Here is a 19731-nt window from a genome sequence, read left to right as displayed (position 1 = left end):
AAACGCAATATTTTTTTCCCTCTGATTTCAGGGTCAAAAGCCTGTTTTCGTGAGATTCATACATTCGTAATAATCAAACTCCTAGAAACCTAGACATCATAAAGCAAAATCGCTAGAACTGAAACAAAGCAGTCTTACAAAAACAAAAACCCACTTTATTTAGACAGTGTTCAGGTCTCAGTATCAATGTGCCGGGTAAAAATGAAAAGAGAAAGCTACAAACTTCCAAGAACAGTGATATCTGAGTCTACACAAACTTTATTTTCTTAAAAATACATTACCATAAAATAAAAAGCAATAAAAGATATATATGGGGATCGGGAGGGCAGGGTTTCGCCCCATTTTCCTGTGATGTACAGCCTGGAAATTTTTGGAAGAGGAAATGCATGTGTCAGCGTGTGTGTGTGTGTGTGTGTGTGTGTGTTTGTGTAGTGTAGCGGGGTGGGGCGGGCCATGTTGAAGTGAGGGCTTGGTTCACCTGAGGAGGAGGAGGACGACAGCCTCCACACAGCAGTAATGCAGCAGTCACATGGGCACACACAAAGAAAAAAAGAGAGAGAACAGCCAAAACAGAAAGAGGGAAGGAGAGAAGAGAGGTAGTAAAGTGAGAGAGGTAGAGCGAGGCAGGGCAGCTACTCTGTCAGCACCTAAGGGAGGAGCACAAAAGGCCAGCTACACCTAAGATAAGCAAAGTTCCTCCATCACTTCAGTGTGATACCATATATACACCTCCATTAGCAATCTCAGAGAGAACACAAACGGAGGTTTTGTGTGTTTGTGTGTTTCTATATTTGCACAGTATTTGAAGCAAAAAAAGGTTAATGCATGTGTGGGTACATCTCTAAAAACAGCAGTTTGGTGTGCTCTCGTTCTGCGGTACAGTACTCGGGGGCACGTTTTGACCAGTGGAGCACTCAGTCGGTGAGAGTTACGATCTCCGTTTGAGACTGTGCCACAGTGTGACTGACCAAGCAGAGCACCATAAAGCAAGTCTGCTTTACACACTGTGCACAGATTAAACAATTTCACCGGCGAGGTAGATTATCAACTAGATGAGGATGTAAATACTAAAAGGAAGCTCAAGGAAGCCACCGGGAACCCTGCTTAAATGGATACGCGTAAGGCAGTGGAAAGGTTATCTGCGCGCCACAGGACTCCAGGTCTGTGGAGGAGACGGCTCGTAGCTACAGTGTGATTTCGATCTTGGAGCGTTAGTTTACGTGGATTAGCACAATATACACATATGATTCTATTGGTCACATTATAGGGAGGAGCCGGACACCAGCAGCGATGTTCCTCAAACGTAGGAGCCTGCAGCACGCTCTCTAAAACAAACACAGAGGAGAGAAAAAGAACAGAAGCCAGTGCTATTACTAGCCAAGAGACGCCAGAACGACTGCACTCTTGACTTTGTGCCCTGAGCGTGTGAATGTTTACAGGTGAGGCGGCGAGTGCTCAGCTCGATCAAGGGAAAGAGAGGATTTAGAGATGACCCACCCATCAGCAAGGCAAATCTACAGGGGGCGACGACAGCAGGTCTGCGGGTATCCCAGATTAATCTGGAGTTAAATCGAATGCGCATGTGTATCTGCGTGTGGATGTGTACATGTGTGCGGGAACGGGGGGGAATATTTAGTTTTCAGCAGCACGAGGAGGGGGCGCAGATACAGAAGGTCCCACAGGGCCAGGGGGCATCCCTTCAGGCTGTGCGGTTGGAGGAGGAGGACCTGGGTCTAGAAGAAAAAAGAAAAAAACGCAGTTTCAAAAATCACAGCCTGAACAAAAAATAAATATAGCCCAGAGAAAAATGTGCAATACAGAGTAACAAGAGGACTTGATCTAGTGACGCATTCACTCACACATGCCGTTGGGTGGTCCAGGGTGTCGAGGTCCCATCATGGGGGGCATGCCACTTTGTGGGGGTCCAACTGGGGGAGGTCCAGGCATCATTCGACCTGGAATAGGTTGACCTGGCATGGGCTGACCTGGTCCAACCATTGGTCCTGTATGAGGCAACAAAAGACACTTGAAGAGATGTAGGCTTATTGATGTTCTACAAAATTGCTTTGAGAATAATTAGGGCAGTGCGATTCATTGAATTTTGGTTGATTAATTGAGATAAAACTATTAAACCTTTATTAAAAGCCCAAATTTAGCATCCAAATCAGTTATGTGACTGTCGTAAATTGCCATCTATTGGGCATTAAGCTGCAAAAAAGAATTTGCGTTGTTCCCCAAGAGGATTTGTGCACATGTTCAGGAAAGAATTGGCATTGAGAACTGTGAAATTTCACTGATATTTAAAATGTATATTATTATGCAGCCACATTTCCTGCTAAATTCTAGAGATTACATTATAAATCAGAAGATGAGGGTGAGTTCTGACCTGTCTGAGGGGCATGGTGGGGACCAATGGCATGGTGCATGGGGGGATATACAGGGCCGGGGTGCCCGGGATGCCCTGGGTGTCCAGGGTGCATGCCTGGAGGTGGGCCATGTGGAGGAGGTCCATGATGTCCTCCTGTATTCTGCTGTGCGGCTGCCTGCTGCTCCATCTGCTGACGAGCCTTCATCTCTGCATACTTCAGCTGCTCCATGTGGAACGCCTGTCGCTCTGTCAAAAGCTGTTGCCTCTGGAGCTCCAGCTAAAAAAAAAAGAAAAAAAAAAAAGAGAAGAACTCCTGTAAAATCAGCTCTTAGCTTGATGGCACATGAGGGAAAGTTGAAATTGATTTCTGAGGGTTTACTCACACGGCACACAATTTCGATTTGTTTTTCAGATCCAATCATTAGAATGGAATGCCTGCACTTATTTTGTCTATTTGATCTATTTGTTTGAGCAGTGTAGCTAACATCTGGTATATCATCATCTTGTTGTTTGATATAAATCGGAGCATAATGTCAAATAAAAGAGTAGAAAGCTACTGCTCTAGAACAGGGGTGCAAAACTCAGTTCCAGGAGGGCCACAGCCATGCAGAGTTTAGTTCCAACCCTACTTCAACACACACACCTGTAGTTTTCAAATGAGCCTGAAGGACTAGATTAGCTGGATCAGGTGCGTTTAATAAGGATTGAAGCTAAACTCTGCAGGGCTGTGGCCCTCCCGGAACAGAGCTTGCATAGGCAAAAGTCACCAACGTGATTTTGAACCGTATATTCAGTAAATTTATTAGAGATGCACCGATTACAATTTTCTGGGCCGATTCCGATTTCCGATTTTTCATTAAGTTTGACCTGCCGATACCGATTTTAGCCGATTCCGATTTCATTTTTTCTAACCACTTTACAGCACACACAAATATTTATTTTATATCATTTCTGTAATAGAACATTTTACAATTTGCATAGTTCACACACATCTAAAGTGCAGTGTTGTGGAAAAACCATTTCCTTTTCACATTCAATATCCAATAATTTTATATGTATTTAGCAAACGAAACGTCTGTATGAAAACAGGGAATGGCAATAAAATAATATATAAATAAAAAATAAAATAAATATAGCCTTGCAGTATAAAGATCTCAAAGCACACACACACAGGCCTATTGCAATCACTTGTACAAACTGAATAATAAAACAAGTTTAAATGGGTACATTTTCTATAAATATTAGTCTTTGTTTTCTTTTCTGACATAGCCTACTCCAGTTCTTGTTAAAACACGCAAATTCTGTGCGTTTTGGGCACTTTTTTTGTGAAACCCTATTTAGGCTATTTTCCATCAAAAGTATGCTTTCCCTTTAATTGAGCGTGAGCAGTGCAGCAAATAGACTCGGCGCCGAAACACCCGCTTCACTCCTCGCGACGCTCCTGCTTGACGCTCACGCGCTGCTCCTGCTTCCGTTGCGAATGCACTCATTGATTAACATGCATGCCGCAAAAATATAAGCACTTGTGGTCTAAACGGACGTAATTCACGAGGTTTTCTACATGTGCTCCGTGTGCACGTGTGATGCTGATGTTGCGCGATGTTAATCATGCGGCGCCCGAGTGCATTTAACCGGCATAAAATCGGCATTTGTCAGATTGACCGGCCGGTCGCCGGTTACGGCCGATCATGTGAAAATCGGCCAATTCCGGTCACCAGCCGATCAATCGGTGCATCTCTAAAATTTATGAATGCTACAAGGAAATAAAGTACCACTGGACTGGGCTTTATAAAGACACATCCTTCATGCACTATTTACAGCAGCTAAATTGGGTTACTATCTTCAGCTACATTTGCTAAAGCATTTTGCAGAGCTCTTCAAGTCCCTTGTGGAGAGTGCCTCTGGTGTGCACACACAAGACCACAGGATAAAAAAGAACAATGCACAGCACAATTCAGAGGATGTGTGAACTATGCAAATTGGTAGTTGTAAATATATTTCCCAGAATGCTCTTTTCCAACACAAAACAATCAAAATAATGTGTAAAATGGAGTGTAAATCACAGCCTCATAGTACAACTAATTAAAAGGTTCTGCAACACTGCTTCATATAGGAAAAAAACAAATGTACTGACTATATTTAGCAGAAGAGTGAATTGCAACAAAGCGTTTAATGGTGCAGATAGACAAACAGATGAAAAAAAAAAAGTTAATTCAACCATAATGTATATAGTTTTTAATACAGGTAATTTTAATGAGAATTGGGGGAGAGGTGCACTTAATTGTTAAAACATCACAAGGCAAAAAAAATAAAAAAATAAAAAATAAATTTTATTTAAAATAAAATTAATTATTTCTGATTTTGGAGTGACATGTTCTCGACAGCCAGATTCCCCCAAATAATCAGCAATACTTACGGCTTCCTTCTCACGGTCCATGATGGTCTCCAGCTCCTCAAAGTGTCGTAGTTTGATCTCCAGCTTCTTCATCTGAGTTTCTACCAGCAGAGCCACAAGAGATTTGATCTTCCTCTCTTCAACTGCAGCAAGGTGCTGAGACACAGAAAAACAAGTAAGAGATAGTGCATGCAAACAAGTTGACCACCAGGGTGATAAAAACACTTTGATTGGAATCAGCTGCACCAAGGACACAGTTTATGTTGGAGCCACTGGGATGCATTACCTTTGCCTTGGTGGCAGCAGAGGCCAGAGCAGCAGCGGCAGCAGTGGCGATGTTGCCCTCTCCGATGTCCAACTCAAGCTTTTTCTTTCCTTCCTCCTGCTCCTCCTCACCCTCCTTCCCTTCTTCTGTGGTCTCCATGTCCTCCTCTTTTTCTTTCTCTGAAACAAAAATGTGCAGGATCGTTAGCCCAATAGGACCAACAGCTGAGAGTTAAAAATTCAACTATAGAATAATTAGACATTTTATAGTTTATTTCAATTCCCAGACACTTAATTTGAATTGCTTAATTAATTGCTTTGTTAATAGATTTCCTGTAAACTAGGGTCTAAAGACATTTCAATTCTAACACACACATTTTCTGTAAAATGACGTGTATTGTAGAATATGCTATATAAATAAACTTGAAACCGTTACGGTCAAAATGGTTATCCTTTAAAATGGTACATTATCGAGATGTGCCAATGTATTGGCTGATAAAAGCAATTATTATTCCCTATAGGCCAATTGATCAGGGCCAATTATATCCTGTCAATGAAAAAGAGGCAGAAAAACACATTTAGACTGCAACTCGTACTGTGTGAGAAGAAAATCTTGTTGAATTTAGGTCAAGCATTAACCCTATTAATCACCCGTAGTTCAAGCCAGGGTTGCTAGGTCCGAAGTTTTTCCCTTCACCAAGCATTATTCGTTTCTCATCACAATGAGCTGTTACGTGATAAGAATTAAATTCTGCCCATTTTATCACAAAGTTCATACAATAAAAGGCATGAAGTAGGCTTGTCAGATTTCGGCAAGCCCATGAGCACTCGGTGCAGCTTTGGCAGTCAGTGTCAGTACCTGCTGTCTTGGATTCTCCTCCCTCACTCTCTTCCTCTTCCTGTGGCTCAGATTTCTCTGTAGTCTCATTCTTTTCCTTCTCTGCCTCTGTAGGCTTTTCTGCAGACTCGCTGGGCTTCTCAGCTTCATCCTTCGCCTCCGCCTGCAAGAGATGAGACAAGGACAGCATGAGACTGGTGCAATGCAAATGAAGAACAGGTACAGATGGCTGTTTAGAAAGCAAACTTGAGTCCATATTGAGTCTAGAAGAAGAACTAGACTTAATATGGAGAGACAAGACTGGAAAAGGGTGCATTGCAAGGAATCCTAATAGTGCAGGGAAATGATAATCACTTTTGATCTCATTCCAATAAACCAGTAAACATGACAGTAGCAGACAGATCTGGATACTGGTGGCAGGGTTAAATCTGACCTTATCAGGCTGCTGGGAGTCAGAGTCCGTGTCCATCTTCTCAGTTTCTGTAGGTTCTGTGAGTAAAGGAAAGCAAACATGGATTAAAACATCAAATGTCAGATGGTGGAGTGTACTGGACAAAAAAGGAACCTAAAGACAAAAAAATATATCCTAGAAAGTACTTCAGCTCCAGTAAAACTCTTTTCTGCTGCAACTGATATGACCTTTTTAATGTAGCCCATATCTGCCTACAAAGAGTTCATGATAACTGATATATTTGTATTATATAAATGCAGAAATTAATGCATTAAGTTCCAAAATTACAAACTTAATGCACATTTAAAAACGATCTCCGAATGCAATGTAACAGTGAGGACAGTAAAGATGGAAAGCTCCTAAAGCTTAGTTCCATATAAATTCAGGGATAATTTGTTGTTTTGTCATTAGAGAAAATCAATATTGACCTTGTATTTGAAAAAGGATCAGCTATGAGTTGTTCAAAATCTTTCTTTTTAGTAAACTGTGTACACAATGTTCTCAGTGCTCGAGTTCAAGTGCAGAGCCCCTGGTGATACTTCGAGCAAAGTTTCATGTTGTGTTTAAAAATAGCGATTTTTGATGCTATCATAGAACTACCCCATTCAAAAGGCAATTTGACCGAAAATGAAAATACGGTCAAACTTAAAAGTGGCGTTTCCATTCTAATTATGCTTTTAAACGAAAGTTTGCCTCGGGTAGATTAACAAAAAGACCCTAGGTTGCATTTTGGCGAGAGTTACCCTTTAAATAAACTTTCTAATGTAAAAGTTTTCACTGTACCTTTTATCATTTTAATGCAGTCAACGTGGGTGAATATAGTCATAGTGATGCATTGCAAAGTCAAAACTAAAGAGCCTGACAGCACACAGACGATAAGCAAAAAAAAAAACAACAACCAGCAATTAGAGATGAGAACAGGGTGACAAATTGTGACCTTATGAGCAGGTATTAGACTGAACAAAGAGTTGTGGCACATATGACATTGGAGCCTTTAACAAGGTATGTGTGGCAAAGCCTGCACTGGCAAACCATGTCACATTAGGTCACTCCACTGACCCAGTTTCAACCCCTCCCATGTCTGTGCCCCATCTGCCAGCGCTGCATAAAGCCAACGGCAACCATTGTATGCAGTCGCACACGCTGCCTCCAGTAAGTACTGTGTCGACTCAAACAGTAAATGTGCTCTTGTATGGCTTTTTAAATGTTCAGAAAGGAGAGTAGGGGAGCCTTGTATCGTTTTGTTTTTTTACCGACTTAAATCATTTCTAAATGATCACGACCAGTCTACGCACAGCTGATCAGGGTCACTGGGTTTGACTAGACCTGGTTTGTTCATATGTACTGATTTAATGCCACCTGCTGGAGGGAACTACAACTACACAGGAATAACTGATTGAAAGCCAGCCTGTCAGAGCCCTCGATGAGCTTCCCAATTTCACTCTATGAAAATTTTTACTAGGGATATGCAAAATCTTATTTCACATTATTGAGAAATTGTTTAACAGAAATGTTATATATTGTGACATACATACATACATACAGTAATTCATTTTATTTTTGTAATAAAAAAAAAAACAGCAGCACAAAATATTTCCTAAACCGGGGTGCCCAATCCTGGAGATCTACCTTCCTGCAAAGTTCAGTTCCAACACATGTCTGTAATTATCAAGTGCTCCTGAAGATCTTAATTAGCTGGTTCAGATGTGTTTGAGCTGAACTTTGCAGGAAGGTGGATCTCCAGGAACAGGATTGAGCACCCCTGTCCTAAACAAACAAAAGGACAAATACAATAGAACAAAGATACAAATTAAAGTTGTTCAGGTACAGTAGGTTTATTTAACGTGTAGTATGAAATTCTACAGAAATTAAGTGATCAAATGTAAAAATAAAACACTGCATAACCTTCAATGTATGAATTAAATATAAATTGATTCTTAAGGATACAAACTTAGTCAAGAACAATGAGTGATTTCCTGTGTCTTTTGTTGTTTGATTAACATTAATGACAGAGACAGCAGCAGGTTTATTAGGCTGCTGTCATTAAGACCTAATGCATGGATCCAATATACTGATACACACATCCAGTTTTCACCCAACTGTTCAAATTCGCTTAAGACATAACTGACAGTATATGTGAATACTCCACACGATGGGCATTTTGATATAATTGTTTGTGTATTTGACCATTCAAGCGCAAAAATCTACAAGAACTTAATTTAGGATCACGTGCTGTCTGAGAGAGGCGGTTTTCTGTGCGCGAACTTCAAGTGTGTCAGTGTATTTCACGGCTTACTACGCTTAACTCTTTCTAACATCACGCACGTTCTGCTCTTTATTTTCTCATTTGTGAATGTTTTATTCATCATCCTAAAGTAAGAATAACTTTGACATTTTGCGCTACGTGGATATATTTACATACCGCAATATAAACGATATAGCAAAAACTCGAATGAACTCAAAGATAGACATCATTACCCCGCCCAAACCTAGTTTCCTACCTGTCTTCTCTGGCTCCTCAGGGGCTGTGCCAGCAATGCCACTGCTCTCCAGGCCGAACGCCGGGTCCACTTTTCCTGTGCTGCGTGCGGCCTCCTGCACCTTCTTCACATGAGCCTCCACCAGCTCTGTGGGAACCTCCTCACGCACACGGGAGAACTCCTCTACAAACGCAATGGACAGAAATACCATCTTAAAATAAGGCATTGACAAAGGCCGTTTCCATCCACCTATTCATAAAATAAAAAAAATAAAAAAAGACCAAAAAACTATTGTGTTCCCAGGTTTCCTGATTCTGTTGGGATGGAGATCCAATTTCACGCACAAATGAAAGTGCCCCTGTTATGGTTTTTCAAATTTTCCCTTTCATGCAGTGTGTAATATAAAGTTACTATATAATAAAGTTGTAAAGTCGAAAGTGCACGATAAGTAAAGTTATTGTCTCCCAAAAGAAAGAATTGACTCTGAACCGCCTATACGAGACATTTTTCATTAGAATCCTACTCCTTTACGGTTCTACGTCACTAGAAGATACATTTGCATAATACCCGCCTACATTGTACGTTGTCTGCCTGCGAACAACTTGACCAGCCCACAACACGTTATTTTACTGACGACTGCTTCTCAAATCTCGGAGTTGAAATCTTGAAATTGAAAGATGCATCTTGAAAGATGGGTCAGTACCAAGTTTATTTGGACCAGCTTGCTCCTCAGAATCAAAACCTGTAAGTATGAATAATTGTTTTTGTATATAAATAATTTTTTATAATATTGTAATTTAATAATTTTTTAATAATTTTGTATATGCTTTCTACCGGGTGTTCATACTACTTTTTATATTGTGTAACCTTCCAGCTAACTCACGCTATTACTGTCTTAATGAAATAATTAATGCTAATCAGCTGTTACTCGCTCGGATTGATATGGTAAAATCGATGTCATCATTACGGTCTTTATAGTGTGTACTATTGCCGAGGACTGAGAAAGCCTCTTAACTTCAGTTATGGTAATGGGCGTTAGCTACGTATGCGGTAGACCAATCACAACAGATTGGGCCATCTGGCCAATCAGAGCAGAGCAGCTCACGGAAAGGAGGCATTTAGAGAGACTGACTCATACGACGAGTCGTTTGAGAATCATTGAAAAATGTGGTGATGTGCAATGTATATTATGAGAAAATTAAACTTTTGATGCATATAAACCTGTTGTAGGAGACCTCCAAAACAAAATTAGGAGCCTTTAAAATAGCATTAAAGGGTCACTTTAAATGTGCAACTCTGGATGGAAACACAATGTTGTCACTCAGAAGTGTATCTACAAAAACTCCATATGGGTCAAAACTTGACATACCAAGAGCTGCTTTGGCTGCAGCTGCCGCCACACGTGGGTCGACAACAGAGGCAAGGAACGCAACAGTGCTCATGACAGGATTTCCTGATTGGCTGAAGGGGATCGGCTGGTAAGCCAGAGGACCTAGAGAGGCATCAGAGCTCTCCAGGTACTGATCTTCTATGGGCAGCCTCAGGAAGTGCAAGATGCACTCATCTTGTGTACGGCTTCCGACATGCTCCGAAACCTTATTCCAGTCATCCTTATACATCTCCAGAGCCTGGAATAATCAGTTAAAAATAATATTATTAAGAAAAATGTTTATAAAACGAGAATATATTCCAGTCATCCTTATACATCTCCAGAGCCTGGAATAATCAGTTAAAAATAATATTATTAAGAAAAATGTTTATAAAACGAGAATATTGATGTGCCCATGATTTGAATCTCACCTCCAACAAAAGTAACGTTTCTTGCTCAGTCCAGTCTCTGCCACCTGCAGCCCCTTTACCCTGCAAGGCAAGAGAATAAATGATCACATCAAGAAACTATGAAGTAAAAAAAAAAAGCAGTGACAACTTCCAAGTATTAGGTTTGGCAGCAGGCACAGGGTTTGTGACTTGCCTTGGGATTCTTCTTTGAGTAAATATCTGTACGGAGGCCAAAGTTCTGCAGGTCACTTGGCTTGTCTTTGCCCTTTTCTGGGAAGTTCAGCATCTGCTGAGCAGGGGGAACCTGGAAAGAGTAGCAGACACTTTATTGCAACTGTCTCACAAGAAAGCTTTTGCCTTCTGGGAATTAATAGGGAAGTAACCCCAGTCTTACCTGTGGGGGGCGGTGGTGCAGTGGCACCAAACCAGAGGGAGTATCAGCAAGAACGTTGAAATGTGGGGTTGGTGGAGGGCCCATTGGGAGGGGTCTGCTCTCAGCATCAACCTGGTAGTTCACCAGCCCCCACTGCTCCAAGAAGGCATGCGCTCTGGGAGAAAGAGAACAAAATAAATAAATATAAAATAAATATACAACAGGCCTGGGTATTTAGACTAATTTGATTCAATTCACAAGCTTGTGATAAGGTTCTAATTCAATCTCAATTCATTTGGATACATCAGGCACAGCGCGTCAATATTTCTCAAGTGGAAGAAAAATAAATAAATAAATAAATAAAATCCATATCTACTATAAAGTATAGGGAACCCAATTGGTACATACATTTTAAAGGTAAAAATTAAATGATTTGAATACAAAAGATTCAAAACATTTAATTAAAAAATAACTTTTTAATGATATAGAATCACGGTTTTTACTCCAGTTAGTTTTTTAAAATATAAACATTTAAAGATTTTTTGGATTTAAGAAATTATATAGTAATAAATAAATAAATAATCCTAATTAACTATGTAAGGCTCTCTGCATAATATTAAAATGGTACACTGAGACGATATATGAGAATTCTGACCTCATGACTGCACACACATCTCCAGTGAGGTTCCTCCTGCAAGAAGTGGAGGTCAGGTACTCCTGAGGATTCAGCCGGTACGTGTCAATCATGAAGTTACGATAAGCTAGATATCTAAGGAAGAGGTAATAAACAGAGCATGACAGTCAGAGCAGTAAACCATACATGCATGTATAAAAGATACATGGAGCACAAGTTAAAAAAAATGTATATATTTTGATGTGAATTAAAAAGGCTTGGGTACACAACAAATGCACTGGTGTGAACTTACATCTCTGGAGTCTTAGATTTGTTTTTGCCATTGAAGAACTCTGGCAGGGCACGTCTCTCAATTTCATGTATACTGGGAAAAAAACAAACAAAAAATATGTGAATATGCGATGACAATAACAAATCATTTAACATCCAAAATGTGAAGAGAATGTGGAGTGGGATTTTTCAGGATTTCAAGGATTGAATTGAGAAATGTAAGCTAATTAAAAAAAAAGTTAGTAAACTTTTTTTTTACTACAATTTTACAAAGAAATAGTTTAAGTATGAATAAACAAGAGTAAACAGTTTAACAAGAATACACAGTTATTGAAATACAAGAATACACAGTTATCCTCCCAGCCTAATAAAAGTTTTAAAACAAGGAGCATCATAATTCCAGCAGAAAATACCTAAGGAAATATATAGCTTATGTGAGGGGTCTTCGAATATTGTGTTGGACAATGAAGGGCCTTTCAAGTCAAAAAGGTTGAGCACTAACATAATTTCCACGCATTTCTCGAGACAACACTGTAGCACATGGAAGGAGGGATTCAATACCTGTTGTAGTCAAACCAGGCAGCATAGCTGGGGATAATGATGTGATGGGTTTGCTCAGTCACGTTGTCCTCAGAGTCGATCAGACGATTGACCTCCGTTTTGCACTGTTCATCATCCTCCTGTCAATTACAGTTTGTTAACACCCTTTCAGAACCATTTGACTCACAATAAATGCTTGGCACTAAAGTCCATTACAAATAATTATTTATGGGTAAACAAAAAAACAATGGCTGTTGTCATCAAACGCTGTGCATCAGATATAACAATGGAGATTCAATGGACCTGAACATATCTGGATTAAAGTATAAAGAGACATTACCTTGCCACCAGACGCTACTGAATCATCTTCATGGTCATCTAAGACAGCAAACAAAATGAATGTGATCATTTGCATTTCCTTCAACAATGTGTATGTATATACAGCCATCACATTTATGCCTGCAACAAATCACAAGTAAAATACTCACCCAAATCTGCAACAGTTCCGCCCTTCACTGGTGTGTTCTCGCTGTCCTTTTTCTGATTGACTGCAGACAGAAAAGCAGAGGACATCAAGCAGAGCAGATAATGTATCAGACAGACAATTCCAATACAATAAAACTTAAAAGCTTTCAGTGTAAAGTAGGACAATGAAAGTAGGGCTGCAGCATGTAATATCCAGTGTCTATTTTAGCCATGCAATGAATTTCCATGCAACCACAGGGCTTTTAAAAAAGGTTCTTTGAAATATATATATATATATAAAAAGGCAATTCAGCAAATTATGTAAGGAAGTGCTCATCAACCAGATGCCTTTATCCAAAAAGACTTACTAAGCATACTACTGATGTTAGGGAAAGGTCACCTTAGGTAACCTGGGGTTAAGATCAAGAGTACAATGGTGGTAGTTCTTCAATTACCCCTTGCACTGTTCAAAAAAACAACAACCACCAGTTCAGTTAAATTTGTGGGATTATTAATCAAGAAGAATGACCATTTTTTGGCAATGTAACTTCCTCCATTCCTGGCACAGGGGAGGGATCTTCCAGGTCCTTTGTGAGGTCTTCATCCTGCTCGTCATCATTTTGATGTCCACGGCGCCTCCACTGTGCTCCAGGATTCCTGTTTTTTTATGTAAATGAATGAATGAAACTATGCTACACTTCAAATGATCATGACTAAATACATTTTGTACTTGCGTAATCTAAACTTTGAGAAAGGAAATAAACTTTCATTCAGCAGGGGTGCATTAAATTGATCATATGGTACAGGAAAGCCTTTTACATTGTAACAAAATTTCTATTTCAAAGAAAATCTGTTTTTTTAAGCTATTTAAATATAAATAAATATATGTGTGTGTGTAATATTTCCACAAAAATATTAAGCAGCACATCTGGTTTCAATGCTGATGATTAATGTTTTTTTTTGAGCAATAAATCAGCATATTAGAATGATTTCTTGCCTTCACAGGAATACATTTTATTTAAAAAAATATCCCCCCCCCCCCCAAAAAAAAATGTTAAATTGCAATAATTTCACAATATAACAGTTTTACTGTATATTTGATCAAATAAATGCAGCCTTAGTGAGAATGATACATCTTTCAGAAACATTTTTATTTTTAAATCTTACCAACCCCAAACTTTTGAACGATAGGGTAAATTAATTTAGCTAATAATTACCCTTTCTTGCCCTTTTTGCGAGACTCTGCAGGGGTGCTGGGTGGGGATGGAGAGCGTCTCCTCTTCTTACCGCCAACCAGGGACTTGCGGTCCTTGCGATCGGGTGTACGGGAAGACTGATCAGAACCATGGAGGGGTGAAGGATGAGAGAAAGAGCGAGAGAATGAGAGAATGGAACGGTTTTACACACAAAGGGGAGGGGATCGCTGAAGGGATATTTGGGTGGGAGGGCGGGTGAGGTACGTGAGGCAGCGAGGAAGAGCTTTAGAGGATGATTGACAGACACACAGACAGTGACAGAACAAACCCTGCCAAGACCTTAAAGGTCTGGCTTAGCATACAACAGAAATCTGAATGTGTACCATATCTATTTATTTAGCACTCATGTCTCTGGCTCTCTTACCACTTCTTCCCCTGGAAAGATCCGCTGGCGGAAACTCACAGGCTTCTTGTTCTCGTCCACTTCGTAATCTTCCTCATTCATCCACTCGTTGAAAGCATCTGTGTCGATGACCCATTTAGCATGCACCTGAGGGAATCATAGAGCGTACTGAGAAAACGCTAGAAAATTTTATCTGGCAGTATCGCTTACAATATGAATATTCTTCATATTGTAAGGTGTTTAATTTGAAACTGTGAATTTGGAACTTATCGTAACCGTCTTACCCTCCATGGTTTCTCAGAACTTGGTGGATCCTCAACATCTCCATCCACATCACTTGTTGATACCCATGTGTCATAACTGCAGAGTGAAACAAAAAAATATAAGACGACTTGAAATGTAAATATCTCCTTTCCTGTTTCATTAAAAACAGAAAACTGCATTATATGGACTCACAAGGATGGATTATTTGCCTAAAATTTTTCGTTTGAGTTAATCTGAAGAAAGAAAGTCATATACATCAGGGATGGCATGAGGGTAAGAAAATTATGAGGAAATTTTGAGTTTTGGGTGAACTATCCTTTTATCACTATAATTTGCAGCCCTACCAACCTGTCAGGGTAATTGCCCCAGTGAACCAGCACCTGCTTGTCTTTGCGCATGACAGGACGCAACCACTCCTCTGAAAAGCAGAATTCACAAGGCAACATCGTGAAACACCAATTATAGTGTCAAATTAAACAAAATGATTGAGGAAGGATGACACTGTATAAACTAGGGCTGGGACGATACACCTATCTCCCGATTCGATACTATCACGATACTTGGGTGCCGAAGCGATGTCTCTTGCGATTCTTTTAAGAAAATCTTCTATAATAATTTTAACTATTGCATCACAGAAATAATGATACGATGAGGTTGAAAAGACTGTTTGTGAAGCTGTTTCATGACAACTCTCTCCGGGTCAGCGGCAGCGCCAACACAGCTTTGAATGTTGCGATATGATTTTGTCAAAGTTTAATGGACAGACGAATTGATAGATCTCATGGGTGTTTGAATCGAGATCACAGTTTTTAAAGATGAATCGTGCAGCTCTATTGTCTTATCTCTCTCTCAGCATATGAGTAGCACGAGGACTCTCTTCCACACGTCCACTTGGGATATTACGTCACTCAACACTCATAGATAACGACACATTTCATCCTCTGTTGGAATGAAAGTGGCTAACTTCTGTCAACCTCATCTACAAGCAAGGACAAAAATAAAGCAATTGAATATGAATTAATATCGATTCTAGAATAAAAAAAAATCGATTTTAGAATCGTAAAAATAATAATAATAATTAAAAACAAATTCGATAGCTAGGTGAATTGATTTTTTTCTCCCAGCCCTAGAATAAACCCTGGTTTGATACTATAAAATAAATAAATAAATAATCAAATACCAACCTTCTTCCAGCTGGCCTGGGGAGGGGTAAATAATATGAGTGGCCTTTGACTTATCTTCAGTGATGGTTCCCTAGATGTGCAAGTAAAACAAAACATCAGAGAAGCACAGAAAACAAATGACAGAATTTTAAAAATGCGCTGATTGATCATGTTTTTTTTTTTTTAACCTGATGTCTCTTAATGATGTCTTTGAGTTTATTGGCTTGTTTTTGCTCCACGTCAGACACAATGTACACAATTGGTCGGGTCAAAGAGTTGTTCTGCAGGCAAGAATGAGATATGCATTATTGCATTTAGAGAACCATGATTGTAACCACATATTCAGGACTGGGAAGACCAAATGTAACAAAATTACTAGTACATTTTTATTGAGTGCAATTAGCCGATATATTTAGAAACATAGGCATTAGCAAGAGGATCTCTACCTGAACAAGAGTCTTCTCAATAGTCATGAACATCTCCACATTTCTATCCATTCTGGATGGGTTCTGCAGATCAAACCTCCGCCTGAAGAAATACAGGCACATCAAAATTAAATATATTAGCATTATCTTGTTAGCATTACCGCTCTGAGAATCGCAGAACGTAATTCATTATCCCAAACCTCTTGTCCGCCCTTTCTGAGGTTCTACTCACCAGCCCTGCTCGCTTTTGAACTTGTATGCAGAACCCAGAATGTGGCAAAGGGCTCCTCCAGGTTTGAAGTCCAGAAAGATCTTTGCCTAGATTGACAGAAAAAAGGGGGGAAAATATCAACTATACAATTAGGTGAGCAATTACAAACGTGCATGTAACGTAGATGTAGCACTGCACTTTAACTATGTCTCACAGTTAAAAAATAAAATAAAAAGTTATGGTATAGAGGAGTGTGATCAAGGCATAGTTCAACCAGAAATGAAAATTCTGTCATCAATTAATCTACCTCATCTTGTTCCAAACTCACAAGACTTTTATTCATCTTCAAAACACAAAAAAGATATTAACCTTGATGAAACCCCAGAGATTTCTGTCACTCAAATTAAAGTCCATTCCACCAAAATTGACGCTTCAAAAAAATAAATCCATTTGCATTTATCGGTTTAATCCAAGTCTTCTGAATACACTATAACTTTACAGTTTTAAATTGTACTCACATGAAAACATTGATCAACACAAATACATACATAAAGCACATTAAACATGGTCAACAGCAGCTCAATCAGACTTGCTTGATGCATGATAAACCTCATTGGTCTTGTGGAAGCTCAAACATGCTTGCGTGACATGCGAGAACAAACCTCATTGGTTCTTGTGCATCAAGCGATAACCTTTCAGCTTCTGTTTACCATAATTAATGTGCTCCATGTATGCGCGTTGATCACAGTTTATATGTGAATAAAAGCCTAAATTAAATCTGTTTGTCACATAAAGCAATCTATCTATTCAGAATACTTTGATTTAACTGCAGGATTCATATGGATTACATTTGTTTACGGTTTATGAACTTTGGTGAATGGACTGTCAATGGAGAGACAGAAATCTCTGGGATTCCATTTAAAATCTCTTAAATTGTGTTATGATGAACAAAGTCTTATGAATTTGTAACATGAAGAGTAAATGCTGCAAATTCAGACTTACAGGTAATTTGGTAAGGGCAGGATTGCTGACCCTACGCCCAAATGCATCCTCCTGAAACTGCAGCAACTGCACCACCAGCGCAGCCAAAGTTTTGCTTGTAGGAGAGTCGGTTTGGACATACTTCAGAAAAGAAGAAGAAAGATAAGTCATAATAAATCCAAGCAATTCAATCAGAACAATGCAAGTATTGAACATTTATGTTGCTGTTTTTATAATTATACAAGAACAAAAATAACTTAGATCTTTAGCAATCATTACAATATTATCTTAAACAATTCTGAACATGCAAAAGACTAACTTCAGCAACAAAAAAGTGCATCACACAACACAGCTGGACAATAAAGAGAACAGATTAAATGATCCAGTGCATCATATCTGCAAAGGACAATAATTCCGTTGATTTAAATAGCACAATAACAAAATGACATGGATTAAAGAGAGACAGTAGTACCATTGTAAATATCATGGTATTCTTTACATAACTTAAGAGTACCATGCAAATACCATAATTAATACCAATGTTAATTATTCAGTACGCACCTAATCGTATACTATCACTATATCATAGTACCACCAATACTTTTAATGAATGAATCAACATTAGACAGTCAGTAAACAAACTTCAGCATAAACAACCGGGGGTCTATGGCGCGGACCACTAAGTTTCCTCTGACTTTTAAGTTGTTGACCAGTGGATTTTACTAAAAAGAGAGCGTGTCCCAAAAACGTTAAAAAGGAAGACATTATTTTAGCAGATTTTAAGACACGGGCACATTCATGGCAGATCGCGCATCCCAGTTACCAACGTTAGCACGCGAGCTAACTCATCAGTCCACAACACTGCCGTTTAAAACTACACAAGAGCAATACTTGCAAGCTACAAATCCAGAACGGAAGCTAAACAACATCTGCACAAACGTTTGTTTCGAAATATTCGAATAACCGACTATAATAACGAATAAACTATTTGTAAGAGCGCGTGCCGCTTCTTGTAGCTATTGTGTGATGCGCGCGCGCCCCCATTCAACGGGCGCCTCATGAGCCGCAGACCTTCTTATAATGTTTCCCGATCCAGAGCCGAACTGTCTCCAACTGCGACACCGTTTCCGAGCTCTCCCAATATTTGGAAGATGGCCCTCCATCTTTTTTCCGTCCGATTGAGGAACCGGCTCCCGCTTGGCCGGCCGATGGTCCTCCGGAGCCCGTTCCGCCCGCTGCAGTCGCCGCTGTCGCCATTGTTTCTTTATTAGCGATAGAGGCTAGTCTGTGGAAACTGTTTTAAAATGACACTGCGCATGCGCAACGGTCGACGCTAGAGTCGTTGCTTGAGGGAAATCTCGCGAGATGTCAAGTGTACAACAAACTAGACGAGATCAGAGTGGTAGAGAAAACATTCTCTCTCTATGGCTCTGGACGAGATGCAAGAACAAATTTTTTTTTTCTTTTTCTTTGACAAATCAGGAGGTATACAATTATAACATAAAGAATATAATCTATTTTCTTCTCCAAATTATATACAATTTATAATAGTTAAATTAAAATATATTTTGGCAGAATGTTTATTCCTGATCAGAAAATTCTGATACAAAACATTTTAAATTTAAAATATTCTAATTTAAATCAAAATGTGCGAGTAAAATTACAGCCAGCAATCATTTTGTAATGTCCAGTACAAGACACACTGTTTCAGAAAATAGTGCCATCTAGTGATTACAATGTGGTATCCTGTTAGCACATTTACATCACCACTTCCACGAACAATATTGTACTATTTGCTTGTTTCTCGTTTGGAGGGTGGACCTGCAGAAGACCATCACCAAACAAGAGAATGGAAAACCTGAGATGATTGATGGAGTTCACGAAAATGAATACAGCAAGCAACTGTAATATGTATAACAACTAACATTCCAATCCCTGTTAATTTGGTATTATTAATAATCTATTTGAAGGAGGAGAAAAAAACCCACAAACACTCATGCAACAAAAAAGGCATTAAAATATAAGTCTGTTCAAGGTTGTTTGATAGACTTGTGTTAGGCACAGCACTTTATCTTCTATTCGTTTTCCAAACAGAAAATTACAAAGTGTTTGTTAAGATATTACAAAGGGCAACGCCAGCATTCTGTAGTCTTGAGATAATCATATTAACTTGACAGAGCCAACATATTATTAATGTTACTATTTTATTTTCTCCAAATAATTATGTTTTC

General features: G+C 39.2%; 1 protein-coding gene across 2 annotated transcripts; it reads right to left on the bottom strand.

Moving 5' to 3' along the window:
• Nucleotides 1–129: 129 nt before the first annotated feature.
• smarcc1a (SWI/SNF related BAF chromatin remodeling complex subunit C1a) lies at nt 130–18814 on the bottom strand. 2 transcript variants are annotated; one of them, XM_079894265.1, is made up of 28 exons: nt 18572–18814; nt 17522–17641; nt 16541–16626; nt 16330–16411; nt 16072–16164; nt 15905–15974; nt 15069–15138; nt 14741–14816; nt 14478–14603; nt 14075–14190; nt 13387–13514; nt 12881–12940; nt 12733–12770; nt 12414–12532; nt 11875–11946; nt 11604–11717; nt 10970–11123; nt 10769–10879; nt 10597–10656; nt 10166–10424; nt 8818–8979; nt 6299–6354; nt 5887–6028; nt 5050–5207; nt 4785–4919; nt 2387–2645; nt 1860–2003; nt 130–1733 (listed from the first exon to the last, which is right to left on the bottom strand). In XM_079894265.1, the coding sequence occupies exons 1-28, from the start codon at nt 18755–18757 to the stop codon at nt 1633–1635; spliced, it is 3297 nt and encodes a 1098-aa protein (XP_079750391.1). In that variant the 5' UTR covers nt 18758–18814; the 3' UTR covers nt 130–1632. The 2 variants fall into 2 exon arrangements, with proteins under 2 accessions (XP_079750391.1, XP_079750392.1); XM_079894266.1 differs by having other exon boundaries at nt 14075–14166; nt 18572–18795.
• Between the last annotated feature and the right edge of the window lie 917 nt (nt 18815–19731).

The sequence above is a fragment of the Squalius cephalus genome (assembly GCF_949319135.1).
Source record: "Squalius cephalus genome assembly, chromosome: 15".
NCBI classification, from domain to species: Eukaryota; Metazoa; Chordata; class Actinopteri; order Cypriniformes; family Leuciscidae; genus Squalius; species Squalius cephalus.
Note: the sequence above shows the minus strand (reverse complement) of the source record. Positions and strands in the feature narration are given on the sequence as shown.

What these genes read in the sequence shown, in the direction of transcription:
- smarcc1a (XM_079894265.1), bottom strand. Translation starts at nt 18,757, where the DNA reads ATGGCGACAGCGGCGACTGCAGCGGGCGGAACGGGCTCCGGAGGACCA. An exon ending in GCCTGGTTTGACTACAACAG is followed by an intron (nt 11,947 to 12,413) that starts GTATTGAATCCC and finishes TTTTTTTCCCAG; the next exon opens with TATACATGAAATTGAGAGAC. An exon ending in TGCAGCCAAAGCAGCTCTTG is followed by an intron (nt 8,980 to 10,165) that starts GTATGTCAAGTT and finishes TTGCGTTTGTAG; the next exon opens with AGGAGTTCTCCCGTGTGCGT.